The sequence below is a fragment of the Phytophthora cinnamomi genome (assembly GCF_018691715.1).
Source record: "Phytophthora cinnamomi strain GKB4 chromosome Unknown Contig21, whole genome shotgun sequence".
NCBI lineage: Eukaryota > Oomycota > Peronosporomycetes > Peronosporales > Peronosporaceae > Phytophthora > Phytophthora cinnamomi.
Window position 1 is genome coordinate 759116 of NW_027150954.1, and position 18989 is coordinate 778104.

At 53.3% G+C, this 18989-nt stretch overlaps 3 protein-coding genes across 3 annotated transcripts; 2 read left to right on the forward strand and 1 right to left on the reverse strand.

Moving 5' to 3' along the window:
- Positions 1-474: 474 nt before the first annotated feature.
- IUM83_03569 (Phosphatidylinositol-4-phosphate 5-kinase) lies at positions 475-3999 on the forward strand (the record flags this gene model as incomplete). Its single annotated transcript, XM_067927583.1, has 1 exon — positions 475-3999. The coding sequence occupies one exon, from the start codon at positions 475-477 to the stop codon at positions 3997-3999; it is 3525 nt and encodes a 1174-aa protein (XP_067795472.1).
- Positions 4000-4688: 689 nt separating this feature from the next.
- On the forward strand, positions 4689-5381 carry IUM83_03570 (uncharacterized protein; the record flags this gene model as incomplete). Its single annotated transcript, XM_067927584.1, has 1 exon — positions 4689-5381. The coding sequence occupies one exon, from the start codon at positions 4689-4691 to the stop codon at positions 5379-5381; it is 693 nt and encodes a 230-aa protein (XP_067795429.1).
- A 6949-nt stretch (positions 5382-12330) lies between these two features.
- On the reverse strand, positions 12331-16215 carry IUM83_03571 (Integrase catalytic core protein; the record flags this gene model as incomplete). Its single annotated transcript, XM_067927585.1, has 2 exons — positions 12331-13366; positions 13484-16215. 2 exons carry the CDS (start codon positions 16213-16215, stop codon positions 12331-12333), a joined length of 3768 nt encoding a protein of 1255 aa, XP_067795351.1.
- Between the last annotated feature and the right edge of the window lie 2774 nt (positions 16216-18989).

An 18989-nucleotide genomic window follows, 5' to 3' on the forward strand; every position in this document is an offset into this window, starting at 1 on the left:
AATGCGCTCGCCTTGCTTGCTGCCTCGAGAGCCACGCCGCCACGGGCAATCTAACCAACTGTCTCAGACATCGCATCAGCTTTGCTGTACCCATCGCGTTGAAGGGCAAACGGACGCGCCCTTTCTGGGCGCGCCTCGACCAATCGGGCGCCTTCCAAACCCCCGCACAATTGCACGACGCCGCCTTCCCCAGCGTTTCGCGCGCGCCAGACCCGCTCACTCTCCGATTCGCCGTCGCCGGTACAATAGACGATAGATCCGTGCTCCAGGCGGCAGCGTTCGACCCGGAGGACGGCAACCGGCAACATAAGGAGAGAGAGGGGAGGGGAGTGGCGACTAGCGAGCGAGCCAGCCGCACCTAACCACCTATCCGGTCCACACACACAACCCGCGCAGGTGCTACAGGAATACGAGTCCGCTTCAAGTTGCGCCGAGCTGCTCTACTGCTCTACTGCTGGTAGAACAGCCACCGCCATGCTCGAGTTCCCTCTGCACGACGGCTTCTTCCCGCAGATCGCGCTGAGCCGCGAGGAGGTCAAGTACTACAAGCGCCTGGGCAAGGAGCGCGTGGCGCAGCTCATGCGCATCATCGAGGACGCCGACTGCGCCTACAAGTGGACCAGCGCCGACGCGCCCAGCCACCGCTCGCGCAGCCACCGCTCGCGGCTGTCCGTGCCTGGCCGCGCGCCGCGCGAGGACGCAGCCGCCGGCCCGGGCGCCGTAACGTGCCAGCGCGCCAACTTCCTGGACTTCCAGCCGGCCAACAAGTCGGCGCACGCGTCCACGCTGCTCAAGGCGAGCGTGCAGCTGTCGGACACGCGCGTGGACGAGATCCTGCGCGCGGTGGCCAAGGTCAAGACCAAGGACCTCCGCAAGGCCATGCGCTACATGCACGGCGACGCCTTCGTGGACGGCCGCACGCTCTTCACCTTCCCGCAGCAGAGCGCGCGCTCGGGCAGCGACGCCACGGAGCGCGCGCCCTCCAGAGGCTCCTACTCCTACCGCGCCATCAAGTGGCACGCCTTCCGCGCGCAGCGCCCGAGACACGGAGAAGACAACAAGGTGCTGGACTTCTGCTACCTCGAGTACGCCGGCAAGAAGAAGCCCCACCCGGGCTCCAACGTCGTGGGCTTCTGCGTGCAGGAGTCCATCTCGAGGGACCGGGAGGTGCCCACGCTCGAGAACTTCGGCATCGCCAGGGGCTACCTGTCCAGGATGGGCATCATCGTGTCCAAGACGCACCAGCCCAACACGTTCAAGGTCACGTCCATCTGCCAGATCGACGGCGACTTGAACCCCATTGTGCGGGGCGTGCTGGAGGAGCTCATGAAGAAGACGGTCTGCGCCGTGGCCAAGATCCCGGGACTCGTGGCGCGCCAGAGGGTCAGCAGCTTGAGGTTCGTGGAGCAGTGGCAGTGGGTGCCCAACTCGGACCGCAAGGCCTGCGCCGTGTGTCTGAGAGGCTTCTACTTCCGGCGCAAACACCACTGCAGGACTTGTGGAGAGGTCGTGTGCTCGTCCTGCGCGCTGTTGCGGGAGTTGGAAGAACCCATCTTTGATATTACCCACTTGAGAGTGTGCTCGGCCTGCATGACGAGCGCTGGTGCTCGCCAACAGCAACTTTCGGCGTTGAGCGCGACTGGAACGGGAGACGAACCGGCCTCGTCCACGTCGAACGACACGGAGTCGTACATCCGCGGACTGCGCAGTCCGCAGCACAACTCGTACGAGGACATGATCTTCCAGATGCGCGAGTCGCGCGATCGCGACCGCCGACAGAGCGACTTGGCCATGGAGGTGCTTGAAGCGCCGTCCGACACCGAGCTGAAGCCTGCTAACCCCCAGCGCAAGATTGACGTCAGTCCGCAGTTGCGCGCGCAGGACAAGATGCAGGCGCTCACGGATGTTGTGACGCACATCCGAGAGGTCCGTGACACCATTAACCTTACGATGTCTGAGGCTGCCTATGGAGAACACCAGGACGAGGACAGCGATGAGATCGAAGAGTTCAACGACATGTACAGCGAAATCACGAGCATTCGCGATGCACTGGAGAGTTCAGTCTCGAATTTTGATGCTGCGCTTGCCAACGCTACGAATGTGGCGCCTGCCATGTATTATTCCGGACCGAGTGACCGGAGTCAGGACTCTCTCAGAGACGGCGGGAGCGACCATGGAGCTGCGATGTCTGCAGAGCAATTTAACTCGGTGGCTCGTATCACGTTTGCTGCAGCTCGAGCCACAAGACAGGCTGGCCAAGCTTTTCTGTCTACCTTCTCAGATGCAGGGGAGCGCCAGACTCAGCTGCACGATGCTACCAACGACCATAACAATCAGGAGGAGCACGAACACGATGGAGCGTCTGCGAGTTCGGCTTCGGTGGCCAGCTATCCGACGGTCTATGACAGCAACGACAGCTCGGCTCAGAGCCCAGATCCGTATTCCGCATTGAACTACGAAAAAATCATGGCGACGTATCAGCCAGAACACGATGGCTCCGAACATGACGATGATGATGATGCACGCTCGCATAACTTCGCAAATTCCGTGCGTCGCGCTACTGAGATCCACGAGCTGGAGAAAAAGATTCGTGACTTACAGCGCAGCTTGGAGGACGCCCAGCGAAAACTGTCAGTTATCGACAGCGACGAGCCCGAGCCAGAAGCGCGATCCCGACAGCGGCTCGAGGCAGCTCGTGATCGCTCGGCACAAATGGAGATTGAAAGTGTTTTCGAGATCTTCGGCGAGCGTGGCGACGAGAAGAGTCCAATTCTTGGGGATGCGTCTTCATCGGTGTCATCTGGCCCCAGGGCTATGTCGCTGCCTTCAGACGCCATCGGGTCGAGGGGATTGACGACTCAGGAGTTGGTGTCTGAGCTCCGAGGTGTGATGGCGTCCAGTGAGACTCCCGTGCGAGCTAGCGGTGGCTCCCGAAAATCTGTGTCTAGATCTTCGACCCCACCGCTACCTCCAACTGTGACGAAGGCTCCGATCAGTCCTCCTCCACCTCCGCCACCCCCAATGTCTCCGCTCCGTGCCAAGAAGCAGGTGTCCCCGGATTACAGGATGCGGCACTCGTTCAGCAAACTAACTAAGCCTGCGAATGGAGAATTGAACAACAGCCACGGCAGCACGAAGAAGACCCAGGCACCAGGGCCGAACCGACCTTCAGCTAGCCCTACCGAGGGATCCTATTTGCAGGCGTTGGGCACTACAGGTGGAACTCGATACGGTGGTGATGATGACTACGCTTCGTCTTCGTCCGATGAAGAGAGTTTCGATGACTCGTCGGATGATTTGTCGCTGCTCAGTAGCGATGATTTCCGCGAGCCTCAGTTCAAGAAGTACCAGGGCCCCGATGCCTTTTATGTCGAGGAAGACCTCAATGCTTTGCTGAAGAAGAGGAAGGCGGAAGCTGGGGCCTCGCCACCGGTTAACCCGGCTGACTCGCCTTCCTCGCCATTGCCCCCGGCTCCTGCAGTCGGGAGGGACGAGCGAGACGAGCTCCGAGAGCTCATGGCTGGACTCGTTCGTCCTCGAAGCTCATCGCTTCCGTTCCAGTCAAGTCAAATGGGCGGTGCATCGTCTGGTGAGCCGCACCAAGACTACGACAAGCCGTCATGGAGCGACGACGCTCCTGATCGCACCCCCACGGCACACCAAGTCGAGGAGGCCGTGCGCGAGATCCGTGCGTGCCTCGCTAGCTGCCGCTGCGAGTGCCCGTCCGACACGGAGCGTGCGCGCAAACTCACCTCCATCTTCAAGGTATTACGCTCGCTGCACCGCGAAGGCGTGCGCTCCAAGTTCCGCACGCTGCAGCACGATGACATTCGCTACTCGAAGATGCTCAAGGCCACTCCCAGTATTATCAAGCTACTCAAGCTCGCTGGCTATGTGTCCCTGCAGCAGAAGCTCACCATGCGTCGCGTGGACCAGGACTACCTCGCCCTGTTCCTCCGAGAGCTGGAGCAGGAGCTGCACTCGTCCACCGTCGCCTGAGCTGAGCTACCTATCAACATATTTTTGCTATCACTGCATAAAGAGAGATCACCGAAGTACAGACTACTCAAGATTACAAGACTATCAGCATAGACTACGTATACCATTTCGTATAACCATTTCGTGATAAATTACGTCTGCGAATTTCAACACATAAACTAGTTCCATCCGTCAAGGCGACTTTAACTTCAAAGCTGATTCGCACCATTGCATTCACAATGATGATATCGGTTCGTAGTTGGCTATTCGGAGACACTACTTCATAGATGTGCTTGGTCAGAGGTGAGCTTTTCAGAATCTCGCACGGTAGCGTACAACTCCTGGTGAAATGCTGTCTCTCTGGGCGATTGACGATTTCCGACGAGATGGTTTGACATGACTTCCAGCCTGACGGAACGAATCGAAGTACCAGCAGGTCTTCAGTATTCTCGATAAGGGAATCTGCCACTTTAGTGCACTAGAAGCATATTAGTGCACTAATAGAAACGACCAATCACGCCAAAAACCTACGAGCTCTGGTATATTACTGTATGAAATATTCGAAAACGTAAAACCTGCCATTATGTATTCAGCTCCTGTTGGCTAACTCTCGACCACCCGATTCGTCTCATCTGCTTTTGCAGTTAGTACTAGTGGCATGAGCTTAACTATTTGACTATCACTACCAAATTGACCTCGCCCCGAGTATCATGACCAAGAAGCGCGGAGACTACACCAAGAGCAAGCTAAATTCTGCCGTGGAGCGAGTTGTTGCTGGCGAGAAGGCAAAAGCTGTCAGCGTGAGCACCAAGATTCCGTACCGCACGCTAATTAAGTGGGTAGGCAAGTGCAAGAAAGGCGAATCGATGGAGTCTCAGCGACGTGGCCCTCAACCACGCCTGACAGCTGAGGCAGAGCAAAACCTTTGTGAGTGGATAATGGGGCGACAGCTTATCGGAAAGCCGGCCAAGCGTGGGGAAATCATTGCCAAGGCCAGCACGATCGCTGAGATGACTACGGGCACTGGCGTTGGTAGCGGCTGGTACAGGCGCTTTATGAAGCGGCACCCAGCTCTGTCTGTACGGACATCGCAGTCGATATCGAAGGCGCGAAATGCGGTTGACACTACTGACATTTGGCAGTTGTTTGGAACATTGGCTAAGCTGTATATCGAAGGCCATTACAGCCCGGAGAGAGTCTTTAAGGTTGATGAAACGGCGTTCCAGACCAGTACAAAGACCAAAAAGGTCGTCGCTGCTCGTGGTTCGAGCAACGTCTGGCACACTGACGCCGGAATAAGCTTCCATCTCTCGGTGGTGGCATGCGGCAGTGCGGCAGGAGCAGTGGTTCCTCCACTCTTTGAGATTCCGGGGGAAGACAGTCTCTCTCGAAATAATGGATAACTGTGGTATCCCAGGTGCTGCGGTGACTACAACCGAATCTGAATTCATGAACAGCACTTTGTTCCAGTCCTGGCTTGGGTTCTTTGCTGCCGCGGTACCAAGTAGCGTTGCTAGATCTCTGCTGCTTATCATGGACGGATGCAGCTCGCACTACTCGGTGGAGTTGGTAGACGTGGCCAGTGCGTTTCAGATTCAACTGGTATGCCTACCTGCGAATGCCACGCATCTGTTTCAGCCCCTTGACGCAGCTGTCTTTGCGTCATTTAAAGGAAAGCTGCGAGGGTTAGTTGAGGCGTTTACAAACGATGGTGGTGACTACAAGATCGACAAGAAACAGCAATCAAGCTCGCGGCTCTGGCGTGGGAAAGCGGAAACATATCGCCAAACATCAAAGCCGGCTTCAAAGCATGGTTTTTTTTCGCTATCCTTGGCTAGAATGCACCATGTGAGCGAGAATTTCGCTCGAAACGGAGCGCCGGCGTCGATTAAGCAAGCCACTTGGCTTCGCGTGAAGGAAACCGTGCAACAACAGCTGCTCGTCCTCCCACCACCACGCACGAAAGGCAGGAAGCGGAAAACAGCGACAGTTGGTGGGCGATTGCTAACCCGTGAACTACTAGAGAACCTACAAGCAAAGCCTCGAAAGGCACGGCAAAAACGTTCCCGACTGACACCGGTTCATACGGACGTTGAAAATGCTCCAGGCACACCCGAGCAATCGCTGTTTGAAGCGATAGTTTAGTTAAGAGATAAGACAGACAGGCAAAACAATGTTAGTTACTGTAAGTCAATTGCACACACAATTGAGCAGATAATCGTACCTTTATAACAGTGCGGAGAATTAACGTGTCCGAGGGGACTCGAACCCGCGACAACCCTGCTCCCCGTAGGGCCCTCAATAAGCCAGCGGCGTTAACCGACTGAGCTGTCAGCACTGTCGAAATGACAAATTATGTCCAAGATACATATCCTTTCAATACTGATGTGTTTGCGTTTTTATCGTGTATTATAGGTTACCTAACCACTGAACGAAAGAAACACTGTCCTAGTTTGAGAGTTGCTGGTTCATACAAATACTAAGATAAAATGGAGCACTAAACTGGCAATCAGCAGGAAATAGGCCATTCACTACAATCTATCCAAACTACCCAATAAGAGCCTCTCCACACCAGAATTAATCTATGGAAGAGAGTAAACAAACACTTGTCTTGGCATGCATATTCCACACTGAAACTCACAGTCGACTTTCGGCTACCGCGCCTTGACTGATGCCCTTTGAAAAGTGCACTAAATTGGCATATTCCCTTAGCTTGAATATTTCGTTCTAGCAGCGCTTTGATACAAATGTGGTGTACCATCTCGGAGAGGACGGCCAACTCGCCATCCGTTGTTCGCACAGCAGTGCCCGTTCTTAGCAGCACGTCGGCAACCAGCTCCTTGTCCTCGATAGGCCCAGCACAAAGTTTCTGCAAGTCTTCGGCAGTGACTGTGCTGTCGTTTGGAGAACATACTTCAGAGCTTGCCACTCCAACGCCGTCAAGCTCTCCAAACACAGTAGTACGCGTTGCTGTATAGCAGGTAATCCGAAAACGCAGTCAGCTTAAACCATGGTTCCCATTCACACCTCTCTTTCGTCCATTTACTATGAGTAGCTGTGAAGCGAATCAGCGATCCAAATACGCCAGGTGCGCCACCAGAATACGTCATAATTGTATGCCGAAGTGACTTTATAACATGGCTCGATCAGTTCGAAAAACGCAGCCATCTGTATCATTGAAAATGGCTCAACTTGCAACAGGCTGGCTTCGGCGTATAAGCTAGAATTCGGGTTTCCAGGACAAAATTCACGGCGGCTCGCCAAATCGGAATTGCCGACCCCAAGAAATCCATAAAAATGCTCACGAAGCACCGTCAGAAATCTCTGAGGTCAGATGCGCAGAAATGACCTCACTGATTTCCTCGATCACAGCCTAGCTGAAGTCGCCAATATCTGTAGCGTCGTCCGGCAGTTCGATATGAGCCAATCCGTCGAATGTAGCTCCGGGAAAAACCTTTTCAGCCCCATCTTATGCAGAATCAGTCAAATTTTCTAGTGAACGCGGTTTATGCCATATTCATACCCAACATATCCGTCACCATTCTGCATAATACTGGATGGTGGAGGCACTAAAGCCTTGGCGTCTTTTACTGCCTCAATTCAAAAAAACTTCTTAAGGTTCAATACAGGGCAAACAATCATTCGTTCAATTTCAATCGTTAGTGACGACCACCGCTTCTTGTCACTCGAGAACTCGTGCAGCTGAAGACAAGGCGATGATCCGGATCAAAGTGTTTTACCTATTGGCGAAAGGAATGTGGTGATTGATTGTCTAGAATTGCCTGACGATGCTTCAGATGCTGAAGATTTCTGTAGGGAACTACTTATTGATCTTAAAGATTCTCTCCCATCAGGTCTCTCTGTCCACGCCCTGAAAGTGTGTACAAGTAAGACACGTGAGCGTTTGAACTGGGGGTCACCCTTGGCTGGTTGTGGAGAAAGTGAAAATTCCCCGCTGGTCGTGGAGGTGCCCAAGGTCTAGTTTCAGCTGTAGTATTCATGGGAACCACCGCTCAGTCGCTGACTCTCGTCGAAGAAAGCGGTGTGAAGAACCTACAAGACGCAGTTTTCCTGAACGTCTGTGATGCTCTTGCAAAATAGATGGTTGCCTCCACCTTCGAGTCTACGAGAATTTCGACGCATACGAAGCAAAGCAACCTCTGGATGTGTTCGCTAGGTTGGATTACCTTAGGGAGGACCCCGTAGCTCACAATGTATCGAGATGGCACCGCCGACAAGCCAACACGCGCAATCGAAAAAAAAAACTTTTCGGCTTCGTGGTTGCTTCATTGCTTCATCTTGCTCGGATTCGCGCGACATTCGTTTACGAATATGGAGGGCAAGGAGACAGCGTCTTCTGTTCTCTTCTGACTTGTTTGCTTACAGTGCAAGATTTTGTTGGCATTTTGCGATAGCCGATGGCGTACAGCATCGTGAATGGCTATCGCCCATATTACTATCCATGCAAGACACTTTTATTGACATCTCCGACCCGCTTAGTCTGGCTCGAGTTCAACAGCAAACTGCGGGGTTTTCTACAAGCCAGTTTGGCCGAAAGAAGAGGTTCTCTAGTGTCATGAATCAACGTATTCTCACAAAATTCCCCTCGAGAACCTCGAGGACTGCTATCGTTTGTGGGGTGGCTGAAGGGAGCTCACTTGATCCTGAACAAGGTTGCTCCTTGTAGTGGTGCCTCACACCAGGTATATTTCGGAATGAATTAGTTTGGATGTTTGCTAGAAAAGCTGGGCTAGCCTAGTATGCATGAGTCGTTTCGTCTTTTGTAGCTGGAGGGGTCGCTGTAGTCGTCGCAGGTCGTTATCGTCACCACTGCACTCATCGCAGGTGGCGCCAGCACTTGCGATGTCCAACAGTCCTCCTCGGCCGAGATGATCCATGTCTACAGCTTGTTTGTATGCGGGTTGACTACCTTCAGCATGACCATGTTGCGTTCATGCAGCGTTTTGCCGAGTGGTTTCGTGAAAATGTCGGCCTTCATCAATGTGGTAGGGCAGTAGGTCACCGTTATCTGCTTCTTGCGGATGGCGTCACGAATGAAGTGAAATTTTATGTTGATATGCTTCATGCGTGCAGTCGTCACATCGTTCTCCATGTTCTTGATCGCGCTCTGATTGTCGATGTACAAGTCGATATTATTATCTTTGCCGTGTAAATCAAGCTCATCCAGGAGCTGCTTCACCCACAAGCAGTCTTGTACTGCCGTCGCCCCAGCGATGTACTCAGCTTCGGCTGTAGAGAGTGCGACGGTAGACTGTTTCTTGCTGTACCACGCAATGGGCATGGCGTTGATGGTGAGCAATCCTCCTGAAGTCGATTTTGCGTCCTTGCCCCCGGCCCAGTCAGCATCGCTGAAGATGGCTGCTTCAATAGTGTATCGTGGTGCTTGTGGTCGGGGAAAGTACAACATCAACTCCCGTGATCCTCGCAAGTAGCGCAGGATACGTTTGACCGCAGTCCAATGAGCCGCCGTGGGCCTCGCTACGAAACGTGCCAGGTAGTTCACTGGCATGGTAATATCGGGTCTAGTGCAGCTGCTAATCCATAGTAGAGACCCGATCGTCTCCCGCATGCTGCTTGTGTCGTAGAAGGGTTCACTGTCTTCTCCGTTCAGGTCCTTAGTCGACTCCATCGGCGTAGTCACGGGGCGGCTGTTCTCCATGCCACACTTGGCCAGCAAACCGTCAATATTAGTTGCCTGGTGGAGGTAGATGCCTCGGTCGCTTTGCTCAATGTTAATTCCCAAACATTTCTTCGCTGGACCCATGTCCTTGATCTGGAATTTGTCGGCGAGCTTATGCATTGTCCAGTCGGGATCGTTTTCACGCTGGCTGACGACCACCACATCATCGACATAGAGGCCTAGTACCGTTAGTTTGCCCTCATGCCACCTAAAGTACAAGCACGGGTCAAGTTGGCTCCTTCTGAAGCCAAGTTCTAGCAAGTAGTGGTGAATAGTATCGTTCCACAGCTTGCCGCTTTGTTTTAGGCCGTAGAGGCTTTTTCGCAGCAGTAGACATGTGCCCTTGGGGATTTGAAGTCCGGCGGGGGCTGGCATGTAAATGGGTCGGTCGAGGTCTGCTCGTAGGTATGCATTAGGGACATCACCTTGTCGAATGGCGGCATGCCACTGAGATGCGAGAGCCACAATGAAGCGTAGACTTGCGATCTTAAGTACGGGTGCAAAGGTTTCGGCGAAATCAATGCCAAACTTTTGAGTGAAGCCGCGAGCCACAAGCCGCGCTTTAAACCGTTCCAATTCACCTTTGTTGTCGAACTTGATCTTAAATACCCATTTTGCACTAATCAGGTTTCCATCAGTAGGGATGTCCACTATTTCCCAGGTAGCGTTCTCTGAAATCGCCCGGAGCTCTTCTTCTATTGCCTGCCGCCACTCGTGCCAATACGGGCTGTTCATGGCCTCCTCCACGGTTACCGGTTCTTTAATCTCGTCACGCTCCAGTTGAACTGCAAACGCTGTACCCTCGTTGAGTACGATAGTAAGCAGAGCGGAGGCTGGCGTGGCAAATTCATCAAGGAAAGGTTGAGGAAGATGAAAGTCATCGCGTGACAGTGCTCGCGCACCTCGACTCAGGCCAAAGATGCGCTGAATTGCACGAGACGTCAGTTGGTGCTGCTCCTCAGGGCTGCCAGATCGTGTGGCCCCACCATTACCACCCGGTGGGCTGGTGTTTTCGAACTGCAAACCATCAGCTTCCTCCTCCGCGCCATTGTTTTCTGCGTCGACAGTGTCCATGTATCGCCCCACAGCGCGCGAGTTCAGACGATCGATGTTCCGGATATGTGTTGTCGAGATAACCCGTTTGGTTCGCGGGATGAGAACACGGTACGCTTTCTTCTTGAGGTCGACACCGATAACAACTCCTTTTTCAGCACGTTTCTGCGCTGATCGCTTCGTTGCATAAGCAACATGGCTCGTACACTTTGAGCCAAATTTTAGGATGTGCGAACCACTAGGTCTTTTTCCTGAGAGTGCCTCAATGGGAGACGCGTGGTCGGCGTTCGCTCGGGTCGGCACATAATTGCGAATGTAGCTCTCATAAAGAACAGCATCGCCCCAAAATCGCTGGGGTAGTGCCGAAGCCCATAGCATTGGTCGAGCCGAATCCATAACTGTCCTATGAAATCGTTCTGCCTTTCCATTAGACGACGACATACCCGCTTCAGTTTCTTGGTGGAGGATACCTCGATTACGCAGTGTTGAGGTGAGCGGATGGGAGCAGACGGGAAAGGAGACTTGATTGAGAGAGGGAGAAAGAAATAGTAGATTGAGATGTTAGTGGTTGAGAATCTAGTGGCCTCGTACACTCTAGCGTACACTATAGTATAGTTAAAGCCAGAAAAATCAGGTATGATCATCTTAGAGAGGGTTCAAGTACCTCGGGTACAGTGTACCACGATAGGAAGAGGCACTATCTTTAACAGCCTCCCTGCATCTTTCTATGGTTATGGTCCTCTGTAATAAAACAGGATTGTGCAGGTTATGATCATTGCACATCTCAAAAATTGAAATTGCCAATCGTCCGTATGGTTTGTCCAAGATCTTAGCCTAAGTACGAATACTTTGTTAACCCCAGTTTGCTTTTGGCTGATATAGCTCAATTACCGGGTTAGCTGATCTTCGACTTTGCCTGCGTGGTTTTGCCACGTTTGGAAGTCTGGACGACGGTAGAGTTCATATAGCTGCGACGAAGTAAATATTTAAAAATTACCTCGCAGTCAATGCATTGGCTTTATGCGCGCATGGAAATAATTCTTATGCCTAAGGAATTCGGTACTAGACCAGGGAAACCTCAATGAGGGAAAACCTTTATGTGCGAACAAAAGATAAAAACCCAGTGGGAAAAATAAAAGATCGCAAGAGTGAAGAAGGTCGTGGTTGGGTCTTGCACTTGTTGGTCTTGGTCGTTGACACCGCCGAGGCTTGGGGCGAGGCGAGGAAGGTCACTTGGGGGGTTGAATCGAAATTCAGAAGTGATTGGATTGTTGGAGCTTACACCCTAGGCTAGTGCTAAAGACACGCGGCCGTGCGTCCTATCAACTAGTGCGTCTAATCAACCATCATTCTACACTACTCGTCCAATCAACCTACTCGTCTAATCAACGTGTGGTCGTATTGGACCGGTTCGGTTAACCGGTTCGGGTACCTCGGAACTGGTACAGTGTACCAAGGTTCAGTACCCTGCAACACGCCCCCTCAATGCGAACACGCGTGAACGCCGAGCGCAGCCGTCAAGTCCTTGTGGCGTGGTCCGGCAAGTCCCTTGGTCATGATGTCGGCCAGCATGGTGGCAGTCTCGCAGTACTCGACGATCACTTCGCCGCGCTTGACTTCGTCGCGGATGTGATGGTACTTGATGTCGATGTGCTTGGCGCGGCGGGGTTCTTGGTCATCTTGATGCACGACTGGTTGTCTTCGAAAATCTTCAACTCGGGCGTGACTCCGCCTGCAGCAACCAGGATCTCGCACAGCAGCTTGTGCACCCACTTGCCTTCTTGAATCGCCAAACTCAGTGCGATGTACTCGGCCTCGCTTGTCGAGAGTGACACACTTGATTGCTTCTTCGAACCCCACGAGATCGGTCCGCCGGCGACTTGGAACAGGTAGCCCGACGTAGACTTGCGATCACTAAGATCACCAGCCCAGTCGGCATCCGAGTAACCTTGAAAGTCGATGTCCTTGCCCGGCGAGAAGCGGATTCCGTGCGACTTGGTCCCTTGAAGGTAGCGAAAGACGCGCTTGACCGCAATCCAGTGCTCGACTTGCGGGTTCTCCATGAAGCGTGACACGTAGCCAACTGCGAACGCAATGTCCGGGCGAGTCGATGTCATCAAGTGCATGAGTGCACCGACAGCCTCGCGAAATGGCGCGTCCAACTTGGTCATGGCGTCGCTTGAAACTAGCTTCATGCTGATGTCGACCGGGCTTGCAGCGGGTTTGCAGTCTTGCATGCCGAAGCGCTCCAGGATGTCGTTGATGTAGCGAGCTTGGCTCAGCGTAACACTGCCATCCGCGTTCTCGACCACCTCGATCCCGAGGATGAAGGAACACTTGCCACTGTCGGTCATCTCAAACCGCGACTTGAGTTGGCGCTTGACTTCCGCGATCATATCAGCCGAACTTCCGGTCACCAAGACGTCGTCCACGTAGACCAGCAGCAGAACGCATTCGCCGTCGACAACCTTGATGTAGAGACATGGGTCGTAGCTTGACACGCGAAAACCGATGGAGCGCACATACTCGTCGAAGGTCTCGTTCCATACGCGCGAAGCTTGCTTGAGCCCGTAAATCGCCTTGAGCAGTTCCACGCAGTCGAAACCGTCGTCCAGTTCCACGCCTTCAGGCACGCTGCAGAACACCTTCTCCTTCATCAAGCCGTACAGGAACGCAGTCACCACGTCGAGCTGGTCCATCGGCCATCCGAAGTACTTGGCAACCGCAATGATCATTCGCAGCGTGACGTACTTGACCACGGGCGAAAACGTCTCGGTGTAGTCGATGCCATACTTCTGCACGAAGCCTTTCGCGACGAGCCGAGCCTTGAACTTCTCGATCGATCCGTCCGCGTTGCGCTTGATCTTGAACACCCACTTGGTACCGACTGCGCGCTGGTTGTTGGGCAGTTTGGCGGCGCGGAAAACACCTCGCAGCCGCATTGACTTGAGCTCGGCGCGAATTGCCTTGCGCCACTGGACTTGGTCTGGCCCGTTCACAGCTTCTTGAAACGTCTTCGGCTCCGCGCTGTCACGTGCTTCCACAGCATTCGCACTTGCACGCCAGAACATGGGCGGAGTCGAGCAGTCTTCATCGTCTTCTTCCGATTTTTCTTCTTGCGCCGCCGTAGATTCACGTTGGTCTTCGTCTTCCGAGCGTCCAGGCGCACTTGCTTCTTCGAGTCCAGCACTGCGACGAGGACGTCGAACATTGTCGCGATCTTGGTTGTCCGGACGCGATTTGCGCTTCCCCGCCTGCGTGAACACCCTTGTGCCGGAGTCGTCGGAGACTTGCATGTCGTCGAGAACGTCGGTAAGTCGGTTGACTTCTTCACCATCAGCAGCCTTGGAGTCGTCGAAGCTTGACTCATCGAATGTGACATCGCGAGAAATCACCACCTGCCCCGCCTCGATGTCATAAACTCGATACGCCTTGGAACGCTCCTCGTAACCCATGAAAATTCCTTCACGAGCTTTCGGGTCCCACTTGAGTCGCTTCTCCTTCGGCGTCAAAACGTAGGCCTTGCACCCGAAGATCCGCATGTGCTTGACGTTGGGCTTGGACTTGTAGACGATCTCGAACGGCGTTTTGTCGGGCGACTTGGGTGACGGCAGACGATTCTTGATGTAAATCGCCGTCATCGCTGCTTCCGCCCAGAACGTCTTGTCCAACCCGGCGTAGTGAAGCATGCTGCGGCCGGTGGTCACGATGGTTCGGTTGGCGCGTTCAGCCGTCGCGTTGGTTTGGTGCGCATACCGAACCGTGGGCTGCCCTTCGATGCCGTGGTCTTCGTAGTACGCCAAGAGCGAATTGGTCGCGAACTCCTTGGCTCCGTCATGGCGCACGAACTTCACCCTAGCATCGAATTGCTTCTCCACCTTGGTGATGAATCGGCGCAAGCAGCCTTCACTCTCCGACCTGGCTCGCAGACAGAATCCCGACATGCAGCCGCTGGCTTCGTCCGTGATGAGCAGCAGGTAGCGGCTGCCACCCAGCGACTCTTCCTCCATGGGCCCGCAAATGTCGAAGTGGAGGAACTCGAACGGCTTGTACTTGCGCTTGTTCGGGTTGCTTGGGAAGGGCTTTTGCACCATTTTCCCTTGTTGGCACCCACGACATTGGCTTGACTTCTTGGATGATGTCGGCATTTTCGCACCCGTCACCATACCACTTGAGACCATCTTCCGAAGAACGTCATTCGGCGCGTGACCCAGACGCGCATGAAGATCCACCGCGTTGACCGACGCCTTGAACACCGAATTCGCAGCGCAGCTTGGAACTCGGAGCCAGTAGAGGCCGTCGATCAGGTCCGCGGAAGCCACGATTTTCTTCGACTTCTTCTGTGCGATGTGCATTTCAGCACCATCAAACACCACCTTGAACAGTCCGCTTCGGTTGATCTGCGGCACCGAAAGCAGGTTCTTGTTCATGCTTGGCACGTAAAGTGCATCTTGAATGCGGATGTCGCGCTCCTTGCCGTTGGGCAAAGTGACCCGCTGCATGACCGTCCCGACTCCCATGATCTTGGCCGTGTTGCCGTTGGCGACCGTGAGTTCACCTTCGTCGCACACCTTGATGTCGACATACTTGGCCTTGTCGTTGCAGATGTGGTGCGTGGCACCACTGTCGATCGCCCATGAGCCTTGAAACTTGTTGGTCCTGGAGACTCCACACTCCATCGAGACCGCGAACGCGACGCAGTCGTCATCGCTGTCGTCACGCCACTGGACGTTGTTCGCACCGCGACCAGACCGGCCACGTCGTGCACCTCGATTCTCTTCCTTCTGCTTGGTCCAGCACTTTTCCACGACGTGCCCCGATTTTCCGCAGTACGTGCAGTGGCGACTTTCACGCTCGGCATTGAAGGCCCTCGCAGCGTCTTCAATCTTCACCTGAGCCGTCTTCTCGCCCTGCCGCTTGATGTGCTCATTCGTGAGCACCTTGATCACATCTTGAGTGCGCAGCTCTGCGTTGCTCATCTCCAAGTTGAGAACGACGTTCTCGAAACTCTTGGGCAGACTCCTGAGCAAGCAGATCGCCACGTCTTCATCCTCCATCTTGGCGCCGATGTTGCTGAGCTTGGCGCTGATGTTGAGGACTTCATTGCAATGATGAAGCACATTGCCGCCTTCTGCCATCTCCATGCTGAAGAGCTGGCGCTTCAGGTAGATGCGTCCAGCCTTCTGCGACCCCCCGTAGAGCGAACGCAGTCGCGTCCAGGCCACCCACGCTTCCTCGCAGTCGTCGACCACATGATGGTAGTCAGCATCCATGTGGAGCAACATCAGGCCGAACGCGATGTTGCTCGACTTGACGTAGTCGTCCTTGGCCCTCGTGTCCGCGAAGCTTGGTTTCGTCTCGCGGTTCACGACGCTCCACACCGACTTGGTCAGGAACACGCCACGCATGTAGCGGTTCCACGTGGCGTAGTTATCGCCGTTGAACTTGTCGATGGAGATCTTGGTGTCTTGGACAGAGGACATGGTGCTTGAGCTCATAACCTGAAGAAGGTCGTGGTTGGGTCTTGCACTTGTTGGTCTTGGTCGTTGACACCGCCGAGGCTTGGGGCGAGGCGAGGAAGGTCACTTGGGGGGTTGAATCGAAATTCAGAAGTGATTGGATTGTTGGAGCTTACACCCTAGGCTAGTGCTAAAGACACGCGGCCGTGCGTCCTATCAACTAGTGCGTCTAATCAACCATCATTCTACACTACTCGTCCAATCAACCTACTCGTCTAATCAACGTGTGGTCGTATTGGACCGGTTCGGTTAACCGGTTCGGGTACCTCGGAACTGGTACAGTGTACCAAGGTTCAGTACCCTGCAACAAAGAGTAGGCATGCTTCATGCATTTAGTGTTATTCTCGTCACTAATCGGAATGACCAGCCAGGGATTGCATCCTGAGTTTGGCCCTTAGTTCTCTGAACTGATGCTTGTCTAAAGCTTTCGTAAAGATGTCAGCCACCATCTCTTTGGTATTGCAATAGGCGACGGTGAACTCATGCCGCTCAACCTTTTCTTGCACAAAACAGTATCGAACATGAATGTGCTTTGACCTCCCGTGGAGTTCGGGGTTGTAGCAGATTTTGATGCAGCTCTGGTTGTCCTCATGGATAATGTTGGCTTGCGTCGTGGCAAAACCTAACTCTTGGAGGAGCAGTTTGAGGAATATCATCTCTTGCATGCAGTGGCACAGGGCGATATATTCTGCCTCTGTTGTTGAGAGAACCACAGTGTGGTGCTTGCGCGAAAGCCATGAGATTGGACTGCTTGCTAGCATAGTCACATATCCACCGACGGAGCGTCTCGTGTCGGGGCAGTTGGCATAGTCAGAGTCACTGTAAGCTGTCAGGGTGTCAGCGAGGTTCTCGGGTGTGATGCCGAGTGAACCACCGAGGAGAAGACCATAGTCCTTCGTTCCCGATAGATATTTTAGACCTCTTACGACTGCTTTCCAGTGCTCCATTCCCGGATTAGCTAGAAATTGGCTAACTTCACGCATGTAGAACGCCATGTCAGGTCGAGTGCCTACCATGAGATACATGATACTGCCAACGGCTTCGCGATACGGAATATTTTTCATCGCATCTTTCTCTGCCTTGCTGCTAGGCTCTCTGCTTACGGAGAGTTTAACGTTCCGTTCTGCTGGAGTTGCAATAGGGTATGGAATATAGTCGCTGAAACGGTCAAAGACCTTCGTAGCGTACTTGTGTTGGTGGATAAATATCGTTCGGTTCTTACGGTCACGTTGAATGGACCAGCCGAGTAAGTACTTCACCTCCCCTAAATCTGTCACGGAAAATCGCTTTTGCAGGGCTGATTTCAGCTCACTGACGAGGGCTGGAGTTGGCGCAATGATCAAAAGGTCATCGACGTACACTGCAATGTAGCAAGTGACACCGTCAACCGTGCGTTTGAAGACACAACTGTCCTTTATGAGTTTTTGGAACCCGATACTCTCTAGGAAGACAGACAACGTTTTGTACCAGACACGGGGAGCTTGTTTCAACCCGTACAAGCTCCTCAGGAGTTTGCACACTAAGTGTTCCTTACCCGGGATTTTGAAACCTTCCGGTTGAGCCATGTATATCTCCTCATCGAGCAATCCGTTAAGAAACGCCGTCTTTACATCCATCTGGTGGATTTTAAGATCGAGTAATGCTGCGATTGTGAGAAGGAGTCTGAGTACCTCCATCCTGATAACAGGTGAGAAAATCTCGTTGTAATCGCTGCCATGTTCCTGAAGGAAACCTTTGATCACTAGACGCGCTTTAAAGCGGTCAATTTCGCCTGTGCCGGTATACTTTACAACAAAGATCCATCGGCAGGTTAAAATCTTCCTTCCTTTTGGAGGGGGTACCAGCACCCATGTTTTGTTTTCCATGTGGGATTTGTATTCCGATTTGGCTGCTTTATGCCACCGATTAGCGTGAGTCGACTTCATTGCCGCTCGATACGTGGTGGGCTCTGTCACATACCGAATAGCTAGTAATGTGTACAGTAATTTCCTTCGCTGCTCGTGCTCCTGTAAATCTTCCTCTGCGTTGAGGGTTACACCCGCGTCGGTCGAGCCGAGTCGGGGTTTCTTAGGCGTAGGAGCTGATGGAGGATCACTTGTCGTCTCCGCGCAAAACGTGTATTGCGAGCGTTTAAGAGCCTCCCTGAGTGGGGGCAGTGTAGGCAGCGCTGCAGCAGGTGTCATTGCAGGTAGGGGTGCGAGATGTTCCGTTCGCATATTGAGCTGTTGCTCTTGTGATGATTGCTCAGGGTTTGTAAGGTTCGCTAAACGAGGGAATTCGTCCTCTTTGAAAAGCACATCGCGACTGTAGACAATAGCATGGGTATTCACCTCCATGAGGCGGTATCCTTTTTTGTGTTCAGGTAGACCGAGGTACATGCATAGGTGGGCACGTGCGTCAAGTTTATCACGGTATTGTTCTGTGATGTGCACGTAAGCACTGCATCCGAAAACGTTGATGTAATCCATGGATGGTATGCGGTTGTACCATAGCTCGTAAGGCGTACGGCCATTTGTCTTTGAGCTCGGTGTCATATTGATCAGAGCGGTCACACGACAGACGCACTCCGCCCATAGTTGCTTGGGTAGGTTGCCATCAAGCAAGAGGGCTCGAACGCGCTCCATGATGGTTCGGTTGCGTCGTTCGGCTACACCGTTCTGTTGAGGAGTGTATGCATTCGTAAATTGCGCGTGTGTTCCGTATTTCTGGAAGATTTGGCGCCCGAGTTTTTCATACTC